The following is a 21,060-nucleotide window of genomic DNA, read 5'->3' as shown; positions in this document are numbered from 1 at the left end:
ATTCCACCTCTATACAGCTCATGGTGGTGGCTGGGCAGGAGAACAAGGCTCCATTTTAACTCAACGGTGCTAATCTGATTCCAGTCTCTGATATGCGAGGCTCATGCTTTTTTTTTTTTTTAAGAGCTCTGTAATTTAACTGATATGCTGGTCTCTGCACTTTCTGAGACTCACTCTGCTGACTGATAGTTGAACTTGTGTGTGGGTGTGTGTGTGTGGTGTGTGTGTGTGTGTGTGTGTGTGTGTGTGTGTGTGTGTGGTGGTGGTGTGTGTGTGTGTGTGTGTGTGTGTGTGTGTGTGTGTGTGTGTGTGTGTGTGTGTGTGTTGAACTGGTGTCCATGTGTTTACATGCTAAAGGTTATGTTAAACAACAGGTTACAAAAGGCCACCCGAGATTAGGAGCTCCTGGAATACCTTGAATAAATAAATAATTCCCAGAAAATCCTGGAAAAACCTTAGGAAAACACAAAAATTGACTTTCTCCCAAAGCCAAGCGCAGTTCACATTCCTGTCTAACGAGTAGGGATTCCAAAAAGATAGCAACTGTTTTTTGCTCTCCAACTCAAATCCCCCKAAAAAGCGAGTTAATTATCCCTTCACCAGGTCAGGAAGAGAGCTTGATATTGTGAATAATCCCATAGCTCCAGATATTCACAGTCTTCTGGGAGCAAGTAATTCAAAGCAGACATAGGTGTGCAACAAGCTAGCTGACCTGTACTCCCGTGGTAAGCAACTTAAGAGACCCAGAGATTTGCCTTCAAACGCAGCAGTGAAGGCAGGGGGTAACCTGTAGCGCAGCCTGGAGGAGAGTGGTCCTTGCTGGGACGACTACCTAACCTGTAGGCTTAGCTGGAGGCCCTTTCACCCTGCCTGGCTCACTTACACAATGGACTGGCTCAGTTCCACCTCCTTGTCACGGAGACAAGAGGCTTTTAACTTGTTTATAACATCTTGTGAAACATGTTATTAGAGGGTATGAATGAGTGGCAAAAATAGATTTGTTCGGTTCAATCAACATTCAATTAGATGTAATGTTGCTGCATTTGGTTGAAGGACAGTGTTAAGATCTACTCCAATATTATGTTAATAGCTAGAAATCCAAGATAGAAAAGATTTCCAATCGACACAAATCACAGAATATTAATCTTTCCAACAGGTCTGGGGCAGGCAAGTAGTGTGTCACGTCACAAGTGGCCTAACCCACCTGCTTCTTCTTCAGTTTGAAGATCTGCTGCTCCACTTTAGCGATTTCTCTGTCCACACGGTCCATGCTCTGGATCAGTTCCTCCTTGGACAGTTTGGAGGGCGAGCTGTCCTGCTCCTCCCCCACACGGTGCAGCCCTCCTGGGGACTGGGACTCGGCTTTCATGCCACTGAACTGGGTCTCCTGGAACACAGACATAGAGAAAGTGAATCCACTGCAGTCAATGAGGGTTCAATAGATTGTACATGTTTGAAACTGCAGTCTGACTGCAATGTAGTCACAGAATCACTCAGTCGGACTGTACAGAATCTACAAATCAACTTGTATTCCATATAAATATTCATTATGTGATCAAGATTAGCCCTTCTGTACCTCACCTTGCACAAAGCGATGCCCTCAAACATACTGAAAGTCACTGAGGGTTTTAATACATTGCTTTAGCAATAGTTCTCCATGTCTTTATTAGAACTAGGTAGATAGGCGAAACCCACCTTCTTGACCTCCCCTCCGGAGGCTCTGAGGCTGTCCTGGACCTGGTGGGACTGCAGGGGCAGAACGATGCCTCCGGACAGGGCATTGTGGGAAAAGTGGGCCTCAGAGACGGTCTCCATGCGAGGCCGCTTGGCTTCCAGGGCCTCGTGTCCATCGGTCTGGTGCTGGGAGGTGACACTGTGGAACTGTTGCTCATAGCCATGACGTCTCTCTGGAGGCCTGGGGTGATGGGGACAAAACCAGTATTGCAATTCTCGTTAGTAACGTGGCAAGGAAACAAACCACAGATTTACACAACTGTTCAAAAGTTTGGGGTCACTTAGAAATGTCCTTTTTTGTCCATTAAAATAACATAAAATTCATCAGAAATACAGTGTAGACATTATTAATGTTGTAAATGACTATTGTAGCTGGAAATGGCTGATTTTTCATGGAATATCTACATAGGCGTTCAGAGGCCCATTATCAGCAACCATCACTCCTGTGTTCCAATGGCACGTTGTGTTACCTAATCCAAGTTGATCATTTTAAAAAGGCTAATTGATCATTTGAAAACCCCTTTGCAATTATGTTAGCACAGCTGAAAACTGTTGTCCATGATTAAAGAAGCAATACAACTGGCCTTCTTTAGACTAGTTGAGTATCTAGAGAATCAGCATTTGTGGGTTCAATTACAGGCTCAAAATAGCCAGAAACAAAGAACTTTSTTCTGAAACTTGTCAGTCTATTCTTGTTCTGAGAAATGAAGGCTATTCCATGTGAGAAATTGCAAAGAAACTGAAGATCTGGTACAATGCTGTGTATTATTCCCTTCGCAGAACAGCGCTAACCAGAATAGAAAGAGGAATGGGAGGCACCAGTGCACAACTGAGCAAGAGGACAAGTACATTGGAGTGTATAGTTTGAGAAACAGACGCCTCACAAGTCCTTAACTGGCAGCTTCATTAAATAGTACCCGCAAAACACCAGTCTCAAGGTCAACAGTGACGAGGCAACTCTGGGATTCTGGCCTAGGCAGAGTTGCAAAGAAAAAGCATCTCTCAGACTGGCCAATAAAAATAAAAGATTAAGATGGTCAAAAGAACACTTGACAGAGGAACTCTGCTTATGGTAAAGAAAAGAAAATAAAATGTTCTGACAATAGCTCTGGTGGACATTCCAGCAGTCAGCATGCCAATTGCACACTCCCTCAACATCTGTGGGATTGTGTTGCGTGACAAAACTGCACATTTTAGAGTGGCCTTTTATTGTCCCCAGCACAATGATCATGCTGTTTGCTCAGCTTCTTGATATGCCACACCTGTCAGGTGGATGGATTATACTGGCAGAGGAGAAATGCTCACTAACAGGGATGTAAACAAATTTGTGCACAACATTTGCAAGAAAAAAGCTTTTTGTGTGTATGGAACATTTCTGTAATCTTTTATTTCAGCTCATGAAACACTTTACATGTGGTGTTATATTTTTGTTCATGGTAAATACATGGCTCTGGCGTGTACTAGGGCTATGACGATACCAATATTTGGATATTTTTTTCCATGGCAAAAATGAAAATACAAAGCAGAGCAAACTCTTTGGTCCTTTAAAAACCTGCTGTATGTGAAATAGTGTGTGCTATAGCTTGGAAAATAAATAAATAAATACATAATTATATGTGACTCTGGATGACAACATAATGCTGCTAAAATGATTATTTATTAGATGTATTACTACCAGTACGCTGCTGGTCATTGATTATTGCAACATCATTTTAGAGAATTTGAGACCAACCACCCGGACAGCTGATGAAATTGAGTATTTCTATCTGTAATAAAGCCCTTTTGCAGGGAAAAACTCCTTCTGATTGGCTGGGGCTGGCTCCCCAGTGGGTGAGCCTATGCCCAGTTATGTGAAATCCATAGATTGGGGGCTAATGAATTTACTTCCATTGACTTGATTTCCTTATATGAACTGTAAGTCAGTAAAATCGTTTAAATTGTTGCATTTATAATTTTGTCAAGTATAGATTGGAGGTGGCTGTTGGTATGGTTACGTACCTCTCAGTTCCAGGGTGGAATTCAGAAAGCAAGGAAGGCCTTCGCCGACCCTGCTGGTCCTGCAGGTGACCTCGGTAGTCCGGGACAGTGAACTCCTACACACACACACACACACACACACACACACACACACACACACACACACACACACACACACACAAGGTCATGACATGGGAAGCTATCCATAATAACATGGTGGGTGACAGCCAGTCTGGGCACAGTGAACAGTGCAGGTCTGCACAGCCTGATGATAACACATGGCAAGTCATAGCAAGAACACATCTCACCAAAACAAAGCTTTTGCCAAAGCATTTTTTTCTTTTATGTTTAAGATAATAAAACGACTTGTAGGTCCCTATACTTTCCATAATGCAAAAACAAAAACGGGCAGCATTGCAGAATCCAGCATGTTAGAATGCAAGGTAATGCATTTGCTGTATGGGAGGGATTAGGCATTTTTTCTCTTTGATCTGTTGTGAAGAGAACAGTAAAGCTATCGGTGTCCTTGCACCAGACATATTCAGGCAGAGACATTTATGTCTATGATACATCGACACTATTAAAGGGGAAACCACTCTACTTGATGATTATTAACGATGTAAATAAAAAACTATTTGTACAGTCGCCTCATTGGCTGCATTTACACAGGCAGCCCAATTCTGATCTTATTTCCACTCTTATTTCCACTAATCTGAAAAAGATCTGATGTGGTTGGTCAGAAGACCAATTAGTGGGGAAAAAATATCAGAATTGGGCTGCCTGTGTAAATGCAACCAATGAGGCGACTGTACTGTACAAATAGCCAGAGAAGCACCAAGACACTTCAGAGGTTATGGTGGAGCTTCACTGAGGTTTATGGCACAACCACTTCATCAAGCATCTTAGTACCTTGGTCAAACGTGACACTAACATCTATTTAATCTATCACACTAGAAAACTAAAATCGTCTATCAGGGCATGAAATGCTATCAGCACACTGTGACCTACAAACAAAACAAGACATGTCAATGCACTTAACAGAAAGTTGAGGCTTACCTAGAGGAAAACAACAACCCTCATTTTGTCCATAGACGGTTTGTAAATAACCAGAAATGTACCATTGACTGCATTCGGTGTAAGTCAGGGTCTGAGAATTTTGTAATCAAATCCTAACAAACATGAGATGACCTTCGTGGATTGTGTGTTTTGGGATAATTTTCATGTTGCTACGACTGCAAGGAAAACCTAGGGTCTGTCTCTCTCAAACTTTATCAGACCAACTGCTAATTAATCTCAAAACAGTTATTATCACTGGCAAATTAAATTCAAAACATAGGCCTTTTACTGTACTCTCCAATTTCCCAACCCCAACACTTAGGCCTARACGCATATGGCGAGTTTATTTCCATGTAAAACTATCAAGCATTGATGATTATGTTATAATGATTATGCGCAGGCCAGCTGGCTGGAGTGTTTACAGACATATTCAATCTCTCCCTATCCCAGTCCGCCGTCCCCACTTGCTTCAAGATGTCCACCATTGTTCCTGTAACCAAGAAAGCAAAGGTAACTGAACTAATTGACTATCACAGCGTAGCACTCACTTCGGTCATCATTAAGTCCTTTGAGAGGCTAGTTAAGGATCATATCACCTGCACCTTATTTGACACCCTAGACCCACTTCAATGTGCATACCGCCCCAATAGATCCACAGACGATGCAATCGCCATCGCACTGCACACTGCCCTATCCCATCTGGACAAGAGAAATACATATGTAAGAATGCTGTTCATTGACTACAGCTCAGCCTTCAAAACCATAGTACCCTCCAAGCGCATGATTAAGCTCGGGGGCCTGGGTCTGAAGCACACCCTGTGCAACTGGGTCCTGGACTTCCTGACGAGCCGCCCCCCAGGTGGTGAAGGTAGGAAACAACACCTCCACTTCGCTGATCCTCAACACAGGGGCCCCACAAGGATGCGTGCTCAGCCCCCTCATGTACTCCCTGTTCACCCATGACTGCGTGGACAAGAACGTCTCCAACTTAAATCAAGTTTGCAGACAACACAACAGTAGTAGGCCGGATTATCAACAATGACGAGACAGCCTATAGGGAGGTGAGTGGTGCCAGGAAAATAACCTCTCCCTCAACAATTCGGCTTGTCCCCTAAGACCCTCACAAACTCTTGTCCCCTAAGACCCTCACAAACTCAAACAGAAGCACCATTGAGAGCATCCTGTCAGGCTGCATCACCGCCTGGTATGGCAACTGCACCGCCAGCAACCACTGGGCTCTCCAGGGGGTGGTGAGGTCTGCACACACTACCTGCCCTCCAGGACACCTACCACACCCGATGTCACAGCACGGCCAAAAAGATAATTGAGAATATCAATTACCCGAGCCACGGCCTGTTCACTCTGCTATCATGCTATCATCCAGAAGGCGAGGTCAGTAAAGGTGCATCAAAGCTGGGACCGAGACACTGAAAAACAGCTTCTCTCTCAAGGCAATCATAATGACAAAGCAAAAACTGTTTAGAAATGTTTGCAAATGCATTAAAAATAAAAATCTTAAATATGACATTTACATAAGTATTTAGACCCTTTACTCTGTACTTTGTTGTAGCACCTCTGGCAGTGATTACAGCCTCAAGTCTTCTTAGGTGTGACGCTACAAGCTTGGAACACCTGTATTTGGGGAGTTTCTCCCATTCTTCTGCAGATCCTCTCAAGCTCTGTCAGGTTGGATGGGGAGCATCGCTGCACAACTATTTTCAGCTCTCTCCAGAGATGTTAAATTGGGTTCAAGTCAGGCCTCTGGCTAGGCCACTCAAGGTCATTCAGAGACTTGTTCCAAAGCCACTCCTGTGTTTTTCTTGGCTGTGTGCTTAGGGTCGTTGTCCTGTTGGAAGGTGAACCTTGGCCCAAGTCTGAGGTCCTGAACACTCTGGAGCAGGTTTTCATCAAGGATCTCTGTACTTTACTCCATTCCATTCATCTTGCCCTCGATCCTGACTAGTCTCCCAGTCCCTGCCACTGAAAACATCACCACAGCACGATGCTGCCACCACCATGCTTCACCAAAGGAATGGTGCCAGGTTTCCTCCAGACGTGACGCTTGGCATTCAGGCCAAAGAGTTCAATATTGGTTTCATCCTTTAGGCAAACTCCAAGCGGGCTGTCATGTGCTTTTTATTGAGGAGTGGCTTCCGTCTGACCACTCTACCATAAAGGCCTGATTGGTGGAGTGCTACAGAGATGGGAGAACCATCCAGAAGGACAACCATCTCCACAGATGAACTCCAAAGCTCTGTCAGAGTGACCGTCGGGGTCTTGGTCACCTCCCTGACCAAGGCCCTTCTCCCCCGATTGCTCAGTTTGGCCGGGCGGACAGCTCTAGGAAGAGTCTTGGTGGATCCAAACTTCTTCCATTTAAGAATGATGGAGGCCTCTGTGTTCTTGGTGACCTTCAATGCTGCATAATTTCTTTTGTACCATTTTTTGGTACCCTTCCCCAGATCAGTGCCTCGCACTCATGGCTTGGTATTTTCTCTGACATGAACTGTCAACTGTGGGACCTTATATAGACTGGTGTGTGCCTTTCCAAATCATGTCCAATCAATTTAATTTACCACATGTAGACTCCAATCAAGGTGTAGAAACATCTCAAGAATGATCAATGGAAACAGGATGCACGTAAACTACATTTCAAGTCTCATAGCAAAGGGTCTGAATACTTATTTAAATAAAAAGGTATGTTTTTTGTTAAATACATTTGCAAAAAAATATCTAAAAAGCTTTTTCGCGTTGTCATTATGGGGTATTGTGTTTAGATTGATGAGGGGGGACATTTTTATCAATTTTAGAACAAGGCTGTAATGTAACAAAATGTGGAAAAGGTCAAGGGGTCTGAATACTTTCCGAATTGGGATTTATAAAGTCAGGCACATTTAACAGTTAGGCTATTGATTACAGATCTAATTAAGTTAGTGTTTCCTCTCTCTTCACTCTTCTTAGATAATAAGGCAAGGYCTGTTTTCTCATCTCCTCATTCTGCCTCCGTGCATTGTTCTCAACACCAATATTCTGGTTAACTCTGCTATTATGCACATAYCAACATGGTCTAGGAAAAGGCGCCAATTCAACKGCACAATGATGTGTTTCTGAACCTTAGACAGCAACCACTATCCAACATGGGAGAAAGCGCATGTTATAAAATGTTGTTTTTTTTAAATTGTTCTTACATAATATAACCAGATACAATTTCAGTAGCACATGTCTTAGACTGGTGGACTGTGCCCTCCCCACTGCCTCCACAATGGATCAGTCCACTCAGAGAGGCGCGAATCAGACAGGTGTCTTGTAACCCATGATGTCTTTTAGTTTTTTTTTTGCTACTGCTTGACCAACAGCCTATCGACCAAACAATCGACTAAAATGGGCTCAGCCCTAATCTATATTTATTAGGCTTGGGCGATATAACGTTTCTACGTATACCGGGGGCTGCGTGCTACGCCACTGCTTACAACTATAAGAAATCTAAGATGTGTCACAAATTATATCCAGCTCAGGGCTTCAGCAATGTATTTTGATTACTAACTTGCTAGCTAAGTGACTAGATGTCAATATCAAGTTTCTTGGTTACTAGCCCGACTACCAGTCTCTTTAGCAAACATTCCACTCCTTGTCATTGCCAAAAAGACAGGCCTTTCTGCTATCTGTAAAATATGAACATTCTATCATTAATGAGTTGGAGGACAACAGAGGAGTTGATCCTGATTCAATAACCATCACAGCTATCTTCCTTCCAAATCACAACTATTATCCAAATATTGGAATGCTATCACTTTTTTTCTCTACACAGAACACATTGGTATCTGGTTGCTAAGAAAAAAAAAAGTTTGTCCAGACGAAACCAGTCTGTCAAAAGTTGCTAGTTTACGTCTAAATTCTCAAACTAAATACATACTGCAAATCCAAAGCCTCAAAACACAACTTGCCAAGCGAACAACTAAATCTTTGTTTTTGACTAATCCATGTTGTCATGGAAAATGTTAATGTCATTTCCAACAACCAATACGCAACTCCACCATAAATCCAGCTGCATAATAAACATGATTAGATTACAGAAAGGCCAGTCTCTTTGGCAATGACATGGAGTGGAAAGTTAGCTAAAAGACAGGTACCCAGACTAGAGAATTCATTTATTAATCGTCATTTTAAAATTTAAAAAATTCACTCCAAAAAACAAAAACTTACAGACACACACAAACAATGACTACATCTCATCTGCCCAGACCCGCATGCTCACACCCCCATCCCTAGTGCCTACATTATTCTTGGCCACATGGTATTAAAATTGTACCAATTTGTTATGCTCGGTCAATAATGCTATTTCAACAACAAATCATTACCGATTTTCCCCATTGTGTCAATTTATGGCGAATTGATTGACTTCCAAGTTTCTTGTATATGTTTTTTCATGACGAAAAGATAATCGTCCACCCCATTGGGTATGGTCAGTACACCCCCATATGCCATGTCTTGAAATATGTAGACAGACGTTTTTCTAGCTCCACTCACAACTTCTGGACTTTATAGCATTCCCAGAAAGCATGGACTATTGAGTCATTATTAGTTTTACACTTGAAACATAACTCTGCCGTTGTGTACACTAATTCCAGTATAAACTAATGTATAGAATTTATTATACAAAATTCACAAATTCTACAGCACTTTCGTTAACTGTAATTTCATTAGTTATGCTCCAACTTTTCCTCCATCTTGTGCCAACATCAGTTCTTTTTAAGCCTTGGTTCCAACAGTTTATATTTTTTTCTAAGAGATGTTCACAGTTGAATATGCTCTCTGCCATGTTTTATATATCTTCCCTATCATATGAAAATAATTTTCTGACTCAAATAAGATTCCCTCAAGGTTGCTCTGATGTCCAAAYTATTTCAAAATGAAATTGTGATATGTAACTTAAGTTGCACGTATTTGAAACTATCTACATTGGCCAGTTCAAAATTACTTTTTAATTCTGTCATGGAAATAAATGTATTTCCTGTTAAAAAAGTAATTTACGGTTTCAATGCCTTTAGTTTTCCATGTGGACCAAATTATTTTTTATCTGAATGTGAATTCTGAAAACCTATCCAGGGATTGTTCCATAAGGTTGTGTTTTTAGGGAGTGATGTTGGTTCTTCTAGAATACATTATTTAACATTCTCTCAATTGTAAATATTTCCAGAAATGTCCCTGGTCTCCCAAATCACATTTCTGTACAAAATCTGAGTATGACATTAAAACATCATTGTACAGATCACCTATAGTATGAATTCCTTTCATTAGCCACTGTTTCCAGTACAKAGACTTCTTACCTATCCATAGCCTTGGATTGTGCCACAATGATGAGTATCCTTGTTTCAGATGTGAAATTCCACACAACTTGTGTACTATTCTCCACACCTCTTTTGAGTGTAAAACAATTGGGTTCAAAGTTTCAACAGACCATGTGACAGAGTATCAACAGGGGTAAAATGATCATTTAGTTCCTGTTCTATTGTTATCCAATCCAAGCCAGCATCCCCTTTGCCCAAATGTTTCGCCAATTTAGCCATTTCAAATTATAAATTGTACAATTTGACATCTGGTAAAGCCAAGCCTCCTACATCCCTTAATGAGCACATAGTAGAGGTCGACCGATTAATCGGAATGGCCGATTAATTAGGGCCGATTTCAAGTTTTCATAACAATCGGAAATCGGTATTTTTGGACACCGATTTGGTTGTTTTTTGTTGTTGTTTTTTTTACACCTTTATTTAATCTTTATTTAACTAGGCAAGTCAGTTAAGAACACATTCTTATTTTCAATGACGGCCTAGGAACGGTGGGTTAACTGCCTTGTTCAGGGGCAGAACGACAGATTTTCACATTGTCAGCTCGGGGGATCCAATCTTGCAACCTTAGACTAGTTAACTAGTCCAACGCAATAATGACTGTTATGCGAATGCAGTAAGCCAAGGTAAGTTGCTAGCTAGCATTAAACTTATCTTATAAAAACAATCAATCAATCATAAGCACTACTTAACTACACATGGTTGATCATATTACTAGATATTATCTAGCGTGTCCTGCGTTGCATATAATCTGACTGAGCATACAAGCATACAAGTATCTAAGTATKTGACTGAGCGGTGGTAGGCAGAAGCAGGCGCGTAAACATTCATTCAAACAGCACTTTCGTGCGTTTTGCCAGCAGCTCTTCGTTGTGCGTCAAGCATTGCGCTGTTTATGACTTCAAGCCTATCAACTCCCAAGATGAGGCTGGTGTAACCGAAGTGAAATGGCTGGCTAGTTAGCGCGCGCTAATAGCGTTTCAAACATCACTCGCTCTGAGCCTGTGGTTGTTTCCCTTGCTCTGCATTGGTAAKGCTGCTTCGAGGYTGGCTGTTGTCGTTGTGTTCCTGGTTCGAGCCCAGGGAGGAGCGAGGAGAGGGACGGAAGCTATACTGTTCCACTGGAAATACTAAAGTGCCTATAAGAACATCCAATAGTCAAAGGTTAATGAAATACAAATTGTATAGAGGGAAATAGTCCTATAATTCCTATAATAACTACAACCTAAAACTTCTTACCTGGGAATATTGAATACTCATGTTAAAAGGAACCACCAGCTTTCATATGTTCTCATGTTCTGAGCAAGGAACTCAAACGTTAGCTTTCTTACATAGCACATATTGCACTTTTACTTTCTTCTCCAACACTTTGTTTTAGCATTATTTAAACCAAATTGAACATGTTTCATTATTTATTTGAGGCTAAATTGATTTTATTGATGTATTATATTAAGTTAAAATAAGTGTTCATTCAGTATTGTTGTAATTGTCATTTTTACAAATAAATAAATAAAAAAATTGGCCGATTTAAATCGGTATCGGCTTTTTTGGTCCTCCAATAATTGGTATCGGCGTTGAAAAATTATAATCGGTCGACCTCTAGCACATAGGGTTAAATATCTAAACTGAGTATATTTACAGTTCCTTGCAAAAGTATTCAACCCCCTTGACGTTTTTCCTCATGAGATTTAAGAGTCTCCTCATATCAGTTGAGGTCCTGTTCTTAGTAAATCCTACTTGGTCACTATGTATAATATTAGGTAGTGCCTTCTCTAAGCATATCGCAAGGGTCTTAGTAAGAATCTTACAGTCCACATTAAGGAGGCTGATGGCTCTAAAATTCCCAGGTTCTGTAGTATCTCTATCCTTTTTAGGAAAAAGCAATATCAAAGCCTCATTAAAAGGTGTCCGGAAAAGAGCCATTTTTAAATGCCTCCTGGTAAACCACTGTCAATACAGGTACAGTAATGTCAACATACTTGTTGTAGAATATTCTATAGGAAGGCCATCCAGACAAGGTGATTTCCCTGCTTTCATAGATAAAATGGTGGCTCTAACCTCCTCTTCTGTTACAGTAGTCCAGTTCCTCTGCCTATAGATAGCCAGGTATCGCTGAACAGGAGGTTGTATATAAATATTCATTAAAAAAACATTCAAACACACTGTTTATCTCTTTAGATGAGGTCACCATCTTATTCCCTTCTTAATTGCTGGAATTACATTAGATGTGTTCTGCATATTTAGTTGTCTTGTTAGTAGCTATTATTTTCCCTCTAATATATGCTTTAGAGGTTTCAATCTTTTCAGTTGAGCCTATGTTGATCTAAAAAAAGGATCTAAGATCATCTACTAGTGATTGGCTAAATATCCAATCTTGTAAATGTATGGTGTGGAGTCTAAATCTACCCTTCTTCACATTTTCAGAGTTTATATCAACATGTAACTCTACTATAGCATGATCTGTGAGGGCAATGGGCCCAATCTTGCAATCAATCACATTATTAACCTTGAAATTGGATATCAAGAATAAATATATTCTGGAGTCTGTCTTATGACAGTGGGAGAAAAAAGTATATTATCTATCATTAGGATGACTAATCTCCATATGTCTGTAAGGCCCATATCTTCTGCAAGCATATGTATTGGAAGTCTATCCTTTGGTGTGGAGTTACCTGTAAATTTACTTCTATCAATAAAATTGTCCATCGCTTGGTTAAAAAGTCTCCAGCAAGGACGATCTGACCCTCTATATTTCCCAGTTTGACATTAACCTCGTGATTACATTTAAAAAAWAATAATAATACAAATAAAATCTGGGTCCTCCTTATTGGGAGATTAGAGTTGAAGTCGGAAGTTTTACATAAAAACGTAATTAAAACTTGTTTTTCAACCAATCCACAAATTTCTTGTTGGCAAACTATAGTTTTGCCAAGTCGGTTAGGACATCTACTTTGTGCATGACACAAGTCATTTTGACAACAATTGTTTACAGACGGATTATTTCACTGTATCACAATTCCAGTGGGTCAGAAGTTTACATAGACTAAGTTGACTGTGCCTTTAAACAGCTTGGAAAATTCCAGAAAATGATGTCATGGATTTAGAAYCTTCTGATAGGCTAATTTACATAATTTGAGTCAAATTGGAGGTGTACCTGTGGATGTATTTCAAGGCCTACCTTCAAACTCAGTGCCTCTTTGCTTGACTTCATGGGAAAAAATCTAAAGAAATCAGCCAAAAGAAACCTCAGAAAATAAATGTGTAGACCTCCACAAGTCTTGGGAGCAATTCCCAAAGCCTGAAGGTACCACGTTCTTCTGTACAAACAATAGTAGGCAAGTATAAACACCATGGGACACGCAGCCATCATACCACTCAGGAGGAGACGTGTTCTGTCTCTAGAGATGAACGTACTTGGTGGCGTTAAAATGCAAATCAATCCAGAACAAAGGACCTGTGAATGCTGGAGGAAACAGGTAACAAAATCTTATAGCCACAGTAAAATGAGTCCTATATCGACATAACCTGAAAGGCCACTCAGTAAGGAAGAAGCCACGCTCCAAAACTGCCATAAAAAAAGCCAGACTAGGGTTTGCAACTGCACATGGGGACATACTTTTTGGAGAATGTCTCTGGTCTGATGAAACAAAAATAGAACTGTTTGGCCATAATGACCACCGTTATGTTTGGGAGGGAAAAGGGGAGGCTTGCAAGCCGAAGAACACATCCAACCGTGAAGCACGGGGGTGGCAGCATCATGTTGTAGGGGTGCTTGCTGCAGGAGGGACTGGTTCATTTCACAAAATAGATGGCAGCAATGAGAGAGGATATATTGAAGCAACATCTCCAGACATCGGTCAGGAAGTTAAAGCTTGGTCGCAAATGGGTCTTCCAAATGAACAATGACCCAAGCTACTCCAAAGTGGTGGCAAAATGGCTTAAGGCAACAAAGTCAAGGTATTGGAGTGGCCATCACAAAGCTTCGACCTCAATCCCATAGAAAATGTGTCCGGCAGAACTGAAAAAGCGTGTGCGAGCAAGGAGGCCTACAAACTTGACTCGGTTAAACCAGCTCTGTCAGGAGGAATGGGACAAAATTCACCCAACTTATTATGGGAAGCTTGTGGAAGGCTACCCGAAACGTTTGACCCAAATTAAACAATTTAAAGGCAATGCTACCAAATACTAACTGAGTGTATGTAAACTTCTGACCCACTGGGAATGTGATGAAAGAAATAAAAGCTGAAATAAATAATTCTCTATTATTCTGACATTTCACATTCTTAAAATAAAAGTGGTGATCCTAAATGACCTAAGACAATGAATTTTTACTAGGATTAAATGTCAGCAATTGTGAAAATCTGAGTTCAAATGTATTTGGCTAAGGTGTATGTAAACTTCCGACTTCAACTGTACATGTTGCATAATACTACCTTAATCCTATTTATAAAGAGCCTCAATGCAGATAAGCCTGCCAAACTCTATGTTGCTTCAACATTACAAAATGTATTTTGCTTATCAGAATAAGTCACCCCATTTTGTTTGGAATTAAATGAACTATGATAAACTTTTGCAACCCAGCCTCCTCTTTCAGTGCCTCTATCTGTAATTCCTGTATTAACACAAAATCCACCTGTTTTGATTTTAAATATCAAAATCTCTTTCCTCTTCACTTGGTTACCACAACCATTTATGTTCCAAGAGATTATGTTTCCATAACCATATCTCTGCGATACGGATCCCTTTTACGGGATCATTTTCCTAAACAACCGCTAGAATTGCAGGGTGCCAAATGCAAAAATATTACAAAAAATATTTATAATCATGCAATCACAAGTGAAATATACCAAAACACAGCTTAGCTTGTTGTTAATCCACCTATCGTGTCAGATTTTGAAAATATACTTTACAGCGAAAGAAATCCAAGCTTTTGTGAGTGTAGCAATCAATGCTAGAACAGTTAGCCTTATATTAGCTTGGTTAGCTTGGTCACAAAAGTCAGAAACGCAATCAAATTAATCGCTTACCTTAGATAATCTTCGGATGTTTGCACTCACGAGACTCCCAGTTACACAACAAATGTTATTTTTGTTCGATAAATATGACTTTTATCACAAAAAAACGCCATTTGGGTTGCGCGTTATGTTCAGAAAACCAAAGCCTTGTTACGTTCGACAAATTCCAAAAAGTATCCGTAATGGTCTTAGAAACATGTCAAATGTTTTTTATAACCAATCCTCAGGTTGTTTTTAACAAACATAATCGATAATATTTCAACCGGACCATAACCTATTCAATAAGAGAGAAAAGCAAAATGGAGAGCTCCCCTCTGGCGCGCAGGCACTATTCAGAGGACACCTGACGCGTTTTGAAAGATCTCGTTCATTTTTCAAAATAAAAGCCTGAAACTATGTCTAAAGCCTGGTCACAGCCTGAGGAAGCTATTGGAAAAGGAATCTGGTTGATACCCCTTTAAATGGAAGAAAGACTGGCCAGGAAACAGAATTTAAAAATATATATCACGTCCGGGTTATATATACCACGGTGAGCGCGCGCACAATCAGTTTTGTTATACTCCACAGTATCTATATAAATTTTGGACAGTTTGGAAGACTTGAGTGTTTCTATCCTAAGTCCTGTAAAATTAATGCAATCCTACGATCTTGGACCTAAGAAATAGTCCGTTACCTGGGAACGTTCTTGTAAAAATCCTAAAAAAAAGAGAGAGAGAGAGTCAAAATGGAGTATGGCCGAGGAGTATATAACCCATAACAGCGCTCCTAGATCTATGCGAGAGAGATCAAATATGAGTAAAGGAACCTATATATTATTATTTTTATAACACATGCCTAGATCGCAAGTGAATGAAATATTCTTATTTAATCTTTTACTATGTTGAGAGTGTTGCTTGACAACAAAATCCACACAAAGAATAAAGGAAATCAGAGTTTATCACCGCAATGGAGGTCTGGATTTGGGAGTCACACTCAAAATTTAAGAGGCACATAATAAGCCAACTTACAGAGGCTGATTCACAACTGAGTATGAGGTGTAATGTCCGTAAACAACGTCAAAATGAGGCTCAGGTAGTGAGGCTGTGGGAGCCGTCCACGTGCCTGATAAGACCTCACCTGGTAGCAACGCCCTGGGGCATTGGCTCCTATGAGTGAGGCAGTCGGCGGGATCGTCTCGGCTGGAAGGCTTCGCAACTCACCAGGCTACGACCTGGACTAAAGCATCGCGCCAACTCCTGGACAGTCTGTGGTGCAACGTGGCGTTGGTGGATGGAGCGAGACATGATGTCCCAGATTGTCTCAATTGGATTCAGGTCTGGGAACGGGCGGGCCAGTCCATAGCATCAATGCCTTCCTCTTGCAGGAACTGCTGACACACTCCACCACATGAGGTCTAGCATTGTCTTGCATTAGGAGGAACCCAGGGCCAACCGCACCAGCATATGGTCTCAAAGGGGTCTGAGGATTTCATCTCGGTACTAATGGCAGTCAAGCTACCTCTGGCGAGCAACTGGAGGGCTGTGCGGCGCCCCCAAGAAAATGCCACCCCACACCATGACTGACCCACCGCCAAACCGGTCATGCTGGAGGATGTTGCAGAGCAGCAGGAACGTTCTCACACGGCGTCTCCAGACTCTGTCACGTCTGTCACATGTGCTCAGTGTGAACCTGCTTTATCTGTGAAGAGCACAGGGCGCCAGTGGCGAATTTGCCAATCTTGGTGTTCTCTGGCAAATGCCAAATCCTGCACGGTGTTGGGCTGTAAGCACAACCCCCACTGTGGACGTCGGGTCCTCATACCACCTCATGGAGTCTGTTTGACCGTTTGAGCAGACACATGCACATTTGTGGCCTGCTGGAGGTCATTTTGCAGGGCTCTGCAGTGCTCCTCCTTGCACAAAGGCGGAGGTAGCGGTCCTGCTGCGGGTGTGTGCCCTCCTTACGGCCTCCTCCACGTCTCCTGATGTACTGGGCCTGCCTGGACACTACGCTGACAGACACAGCAAACCTTTTGCCACAGCTCGCATTGATGTGCCATCCTGGATGAGCTGCACTACCTGACGCACTTGTGTGGGTTGTAGACTCCGTCCTCATGCTACCACTAGAGTGAAAGCACTGCCAGCATTCAAAAGTGACCAAAACATCAGCAGGAAGCATAGGAACTGAGAAGTGGTCTGTGGTCACCACCTGCAGAACCACTCCTTTATTGGGGGTGTCTTGCTAATTGCCTATAATTTCCACCTGTTGTCTATTACATTTGCACAACAGCATGTGAAATTTATTGTCAATCAGTGTTGCTTCCTAAGTGGACAGTTTGATTTCACAGAAGTGTGACTGACTTGGAGTTACATTGTGTTGTTTAAGTGTTCCCTTTATTTTTTGAGCAGTGTATATGACCCCTAGCGTCAAGAGGTTATTAAAGGCATCCCAAATTATAATCGGGGGTGGCTTTTCTCTGTCGTCTGTCTACATTTGTAATGGTAAAGCTTATTTTTTCATTTAGGTACTTAATACATTTCAGGTCCAAAAGAAGTGCTCAGTTAATTCTCTAAATTGTCACTGAATGTATTTTCTATTGGTGTAATTAAGCATGACACCAGAGAATGAGCTGATATCACACATTTTTTCATCCTGTAAATTAAGTGCATTTTTGGAAATAAAAATGTAGCCAATACTTAAAATAGCTTTTCTTACTCTTTTGTAGTTGGGAATAGTAAATCGCCAGGTGTCCCGTAAATTATTTCAGCCTCTTTGAAGGCTGCCTATTTTGCTTTTTTTATTACTAAGTCTGTCAATCTTATCGAATATATGATTTAGGTCACTTGCTAAAATAATAGTTCCTGTCTGGATTTGATCTAAAATAATAATAAATAAATAAATTAAAAACACCCACACTGGTGGGATATACAATGAACTCAGTGTATTTTTCACCACGCAAGGTACGTTTAATGCAACTCTTATAAAAAAAAAAATATATATATATATATATATATATACACACACACACACACACACATCTGCTGACAATCTCTTTAGGTTTTCGAGAACCATATGCCCCCCTCCCTCATGGAGCCCAAGGACATTCCATGTGATAAGTTGGATTTTGTTGGTCTTTACTTGTATAGAATCAAACTTAACGATATCTGATATCTATCATTGAAGAACCAAGTAAAAGATTTCAGCAGACATGACATATGAGAGCGATGGACATTCCATAGAATGGGAGGATCATCATATAAATACATAGTTATTGTATACATTACATACAGTGTCAAGAAAAAGTATGTGAACCCTTTGGAATTACCTGGATTTCTGCATAAATTGGTAATCAAATTTTATCTGAACTTCATCTAAGTCGCAACAATAGACAAACATAGTGTGCTTAAACTAATAACAGAAATTATTGTATTTTTCTTGTCTATATTGAATACATAATTTAAACAGTCACAGTGTAGGTTGGAAAAAGTATGTGAACCCCTAGGCTAATGACTTCTCCAAAAGCTAATTGGAGTCAGGAGTCAGCTAACCTAGAGTCCAATCAATGAGACAAGACTGGAGATGTTGGTTAGAGCTGCCTTGCCCGATAAAAAAAAAAAACTCACAAATTTGAGTTTGCCATTTACAAGAAGCATTGCCTGGTGTGAACCATGCCTCGAACAAAAGAGATCCCAGAATACCTAAGATTAAGAATTGTTGAATTGCATAAAGCTGGAAAGGGTCACAAAAGGATCTGTAAAAGCCTTGATGTTCATCAGTCCACGGTAAGACAAATTGTCTATAAAATGTAGAAAGTTCAGAACTTTTGCTACTTTCCCTAGGAGTGGCCATCCTGCAAAGATGACTGCAAGAGCACAGCGCAGAATGCTAAATGAGGTTTAAGACGAATCCTATAGTGTCAGCTAGAGACTTACAGAAATCGCTGGAACACGCTAACATCTCTGTTGACGAGTCTACGAAACGTAAAACACTAAACAAGAATGGTGTTCATGGGAGGACACCACGGAAGAAGCCACTGCTGTCCAAAAATAACATTGCTGCACGTTTGAAGTTTGCAAAACTGCACCTGGATGTTCCACAGCACTACTGGCAAAATATCCTGTGGACAGATGAAACTACAGTTGAGTTGTTTGGAAGGAACACACAACACTATGTGTGGAGGAAAAAGGGCACAGCACACCAACATCAAAACCTCATCCCAACCGTAACTATAGTGGAGGGAGCATCATGGTTTGGGGCTGCTTTGCTGCCTCAGGGCCTGGACAGAAAAATTTATTCCCAAGTTTATCAATACATTTTGCAGAACAATGTTAGGCTATCTGTCCGCAAATTGAAGCTCAACTGAAGTTGGGTGATGCAACAGGACAACGACCCAAAACACAAAAGTAAATCAACAACATAATGGCTTCAACAGAAGAAAATACACCTTCTGGAGTGGCCCAGTCAGAGTCCTGACCTCAACCCGATTGAGATGCTGTGGCATGACCTCAAGAGAGCAATTCACACCAGACATCACAAGAATATTGCTGAAATGAAACAGTTTTCTAAAGAGGAATGGTCCAAAATTCCTTTTAACCGTTGTGCAGGTCTGATCCGCAAATGTTTACACGGTGTGTTCAATAAAGACATGAAAACATATTGTTTGTGTGTTATTAGTTTAAGCAGACTGTTTGTATGCTTTTTCTTGCCACTGTATATAGAGCATGTGGGCTGAGCAGACATTTAACCAAAAAAAAACTAAGCAAAGTAAGTCTTTGTACTTGAGGCGCTATGCCTTCTTAGGGCTTTTTTAGCTCCGACTCCTCTCCTAATTTAACCACAAAAAATGTTGATACATACATATATTGTACTTACTTTTGAAGAAAGACTGCCACTTAAGTACTGTGGTTGGTTTGTATTACCTTGTAAGTTAAAGTATAAAGCTGGTAGGGGTCTACTTGGGAAAAGTGGGTCCTCCGAGAGACAGAAAAGGCTGAGTGGAGGCCTGACGCACACCTCAGAGAAGTGTCTGATGCCCTCCTAGTCACCACATCCCAAAACCCCGGATATAGCACCTTTCCATTCGCACTAATAACCACCATTAAATCTCAGATGTAAATGGCAAACACTTTCGTAATCTGTCCAGAACTCGTTCATTTTACCACAGGCTTACAAGTCATAAAAATAATAAAAATACATCTATACTATTGTTCAAAAGTTTGGGTGCACTTAGAAATGTCCTTGTTTTTGAAAGAAAAGCAAAATTTTTGTCCATTTAAATAACATCAAATTGATCAGAAATAGAGTGTAGACATTGTTAATGTTCGAAATGACTATTGTAGATGGAAACAGCTTATTTTTATGGAATATCTACATAGGCGTACAGAGGCCCATTATCAGCAACCATTGCTCCTGTGATCCAATGGCACGTTGTGTTAGCTAATCCAAGTTTTCTAATGATCAATTAGCCTTTTAAAATGATTAAACTTGCGATTTAGCTACACCACTGCGTACAGGAACAAGGAGTGATGGTTGCTGATAATGGCGCTCTGTACGCATATGTTATATATTCCATAATAAAATTAAATAAATAATAATAAAAAAATTAAATGAAGCCTTTTCAGCTACAATAGTTATTTAGAACATTAACACTGTATTTCTGATTCATTTGGTGTATATATTAAATGGACAAAAAATGCTTTCTTTCAAAAACAAGGACATTTCTAAGTTGACCCCAACTTTTGAACATTAGTGTATATAAGTTGAAATTAAATCCTTCCATCTCTCTCCCAAACCAATCCGCCCCACCCCAGCCTACCACCACTCCACCTCCCACTCCCCAAAACCAGCTCTGTCCCACCCTCCCATTCTTACCCACCCGCCCAGTGTATCCCAACCTAGTACTATCTACCATGCGTCCCATCAGTAACGCGCTTGCGACTACAGACATTCAAACC

The 21,060-nt window shown here is 40.8% G+C and overlaps 1 protein-coding gene across 3 annotated transcripts in view; it reads right to left on the bottom strand.

Moving 5' to 3' along the window:
- Positions 1 to 21,060, bottom strand: part of ncor1 (nuclear receptor corepressor 1) — a 118,530-nt gene that overhangs the window by 83,693 nt on the left and 13,777 nt on the right. For all 3 annotated transcript variants that reach the window (XM_024011273.2, XM_070449395.1, XM_024011277.2), the window contains exons 3-5: positions 3,733 to 3,827; positions 1,696 to 1,915; positions 1,205 to 1,387 (exon numbers count right to left, since the gene is read on the bottom strand). In XM_024011273.2, the coding sequence (XP_023867041.1) occupies positions 1,205 to 1,387; positions 1,696 to 1,915; positions 3,733 to 3,827 (498 nt within the window). The remainder of the gene's footprint in view (positions 1 to 1,204; positions 1,388 to 1,695; positions 1,916 to 3,732; positions 3,828 to 21,060) is intronic.

This window comes from Salvelinus sp. IW2-2015, linkage group LG20 (genome assembly GCF_002910315.2).
Source record: "Salvelinus sp. IW2-2015 linkage group LG20, ASM291031v2, whole genome shotgun sequence".
NCBI classification, from domain to species: domain Eukaryota; kingdom Metazoa; phylum Chordata; class Actinopteri; order Salmoniformes; family Salmonidae; genus Salvelinus; species Salvelinus sp. IW2-2015.
Note: the sequence above shows the minus strand (reverse complement) of the source record. Positions and strands in the feature narration are given on the sequence as shown.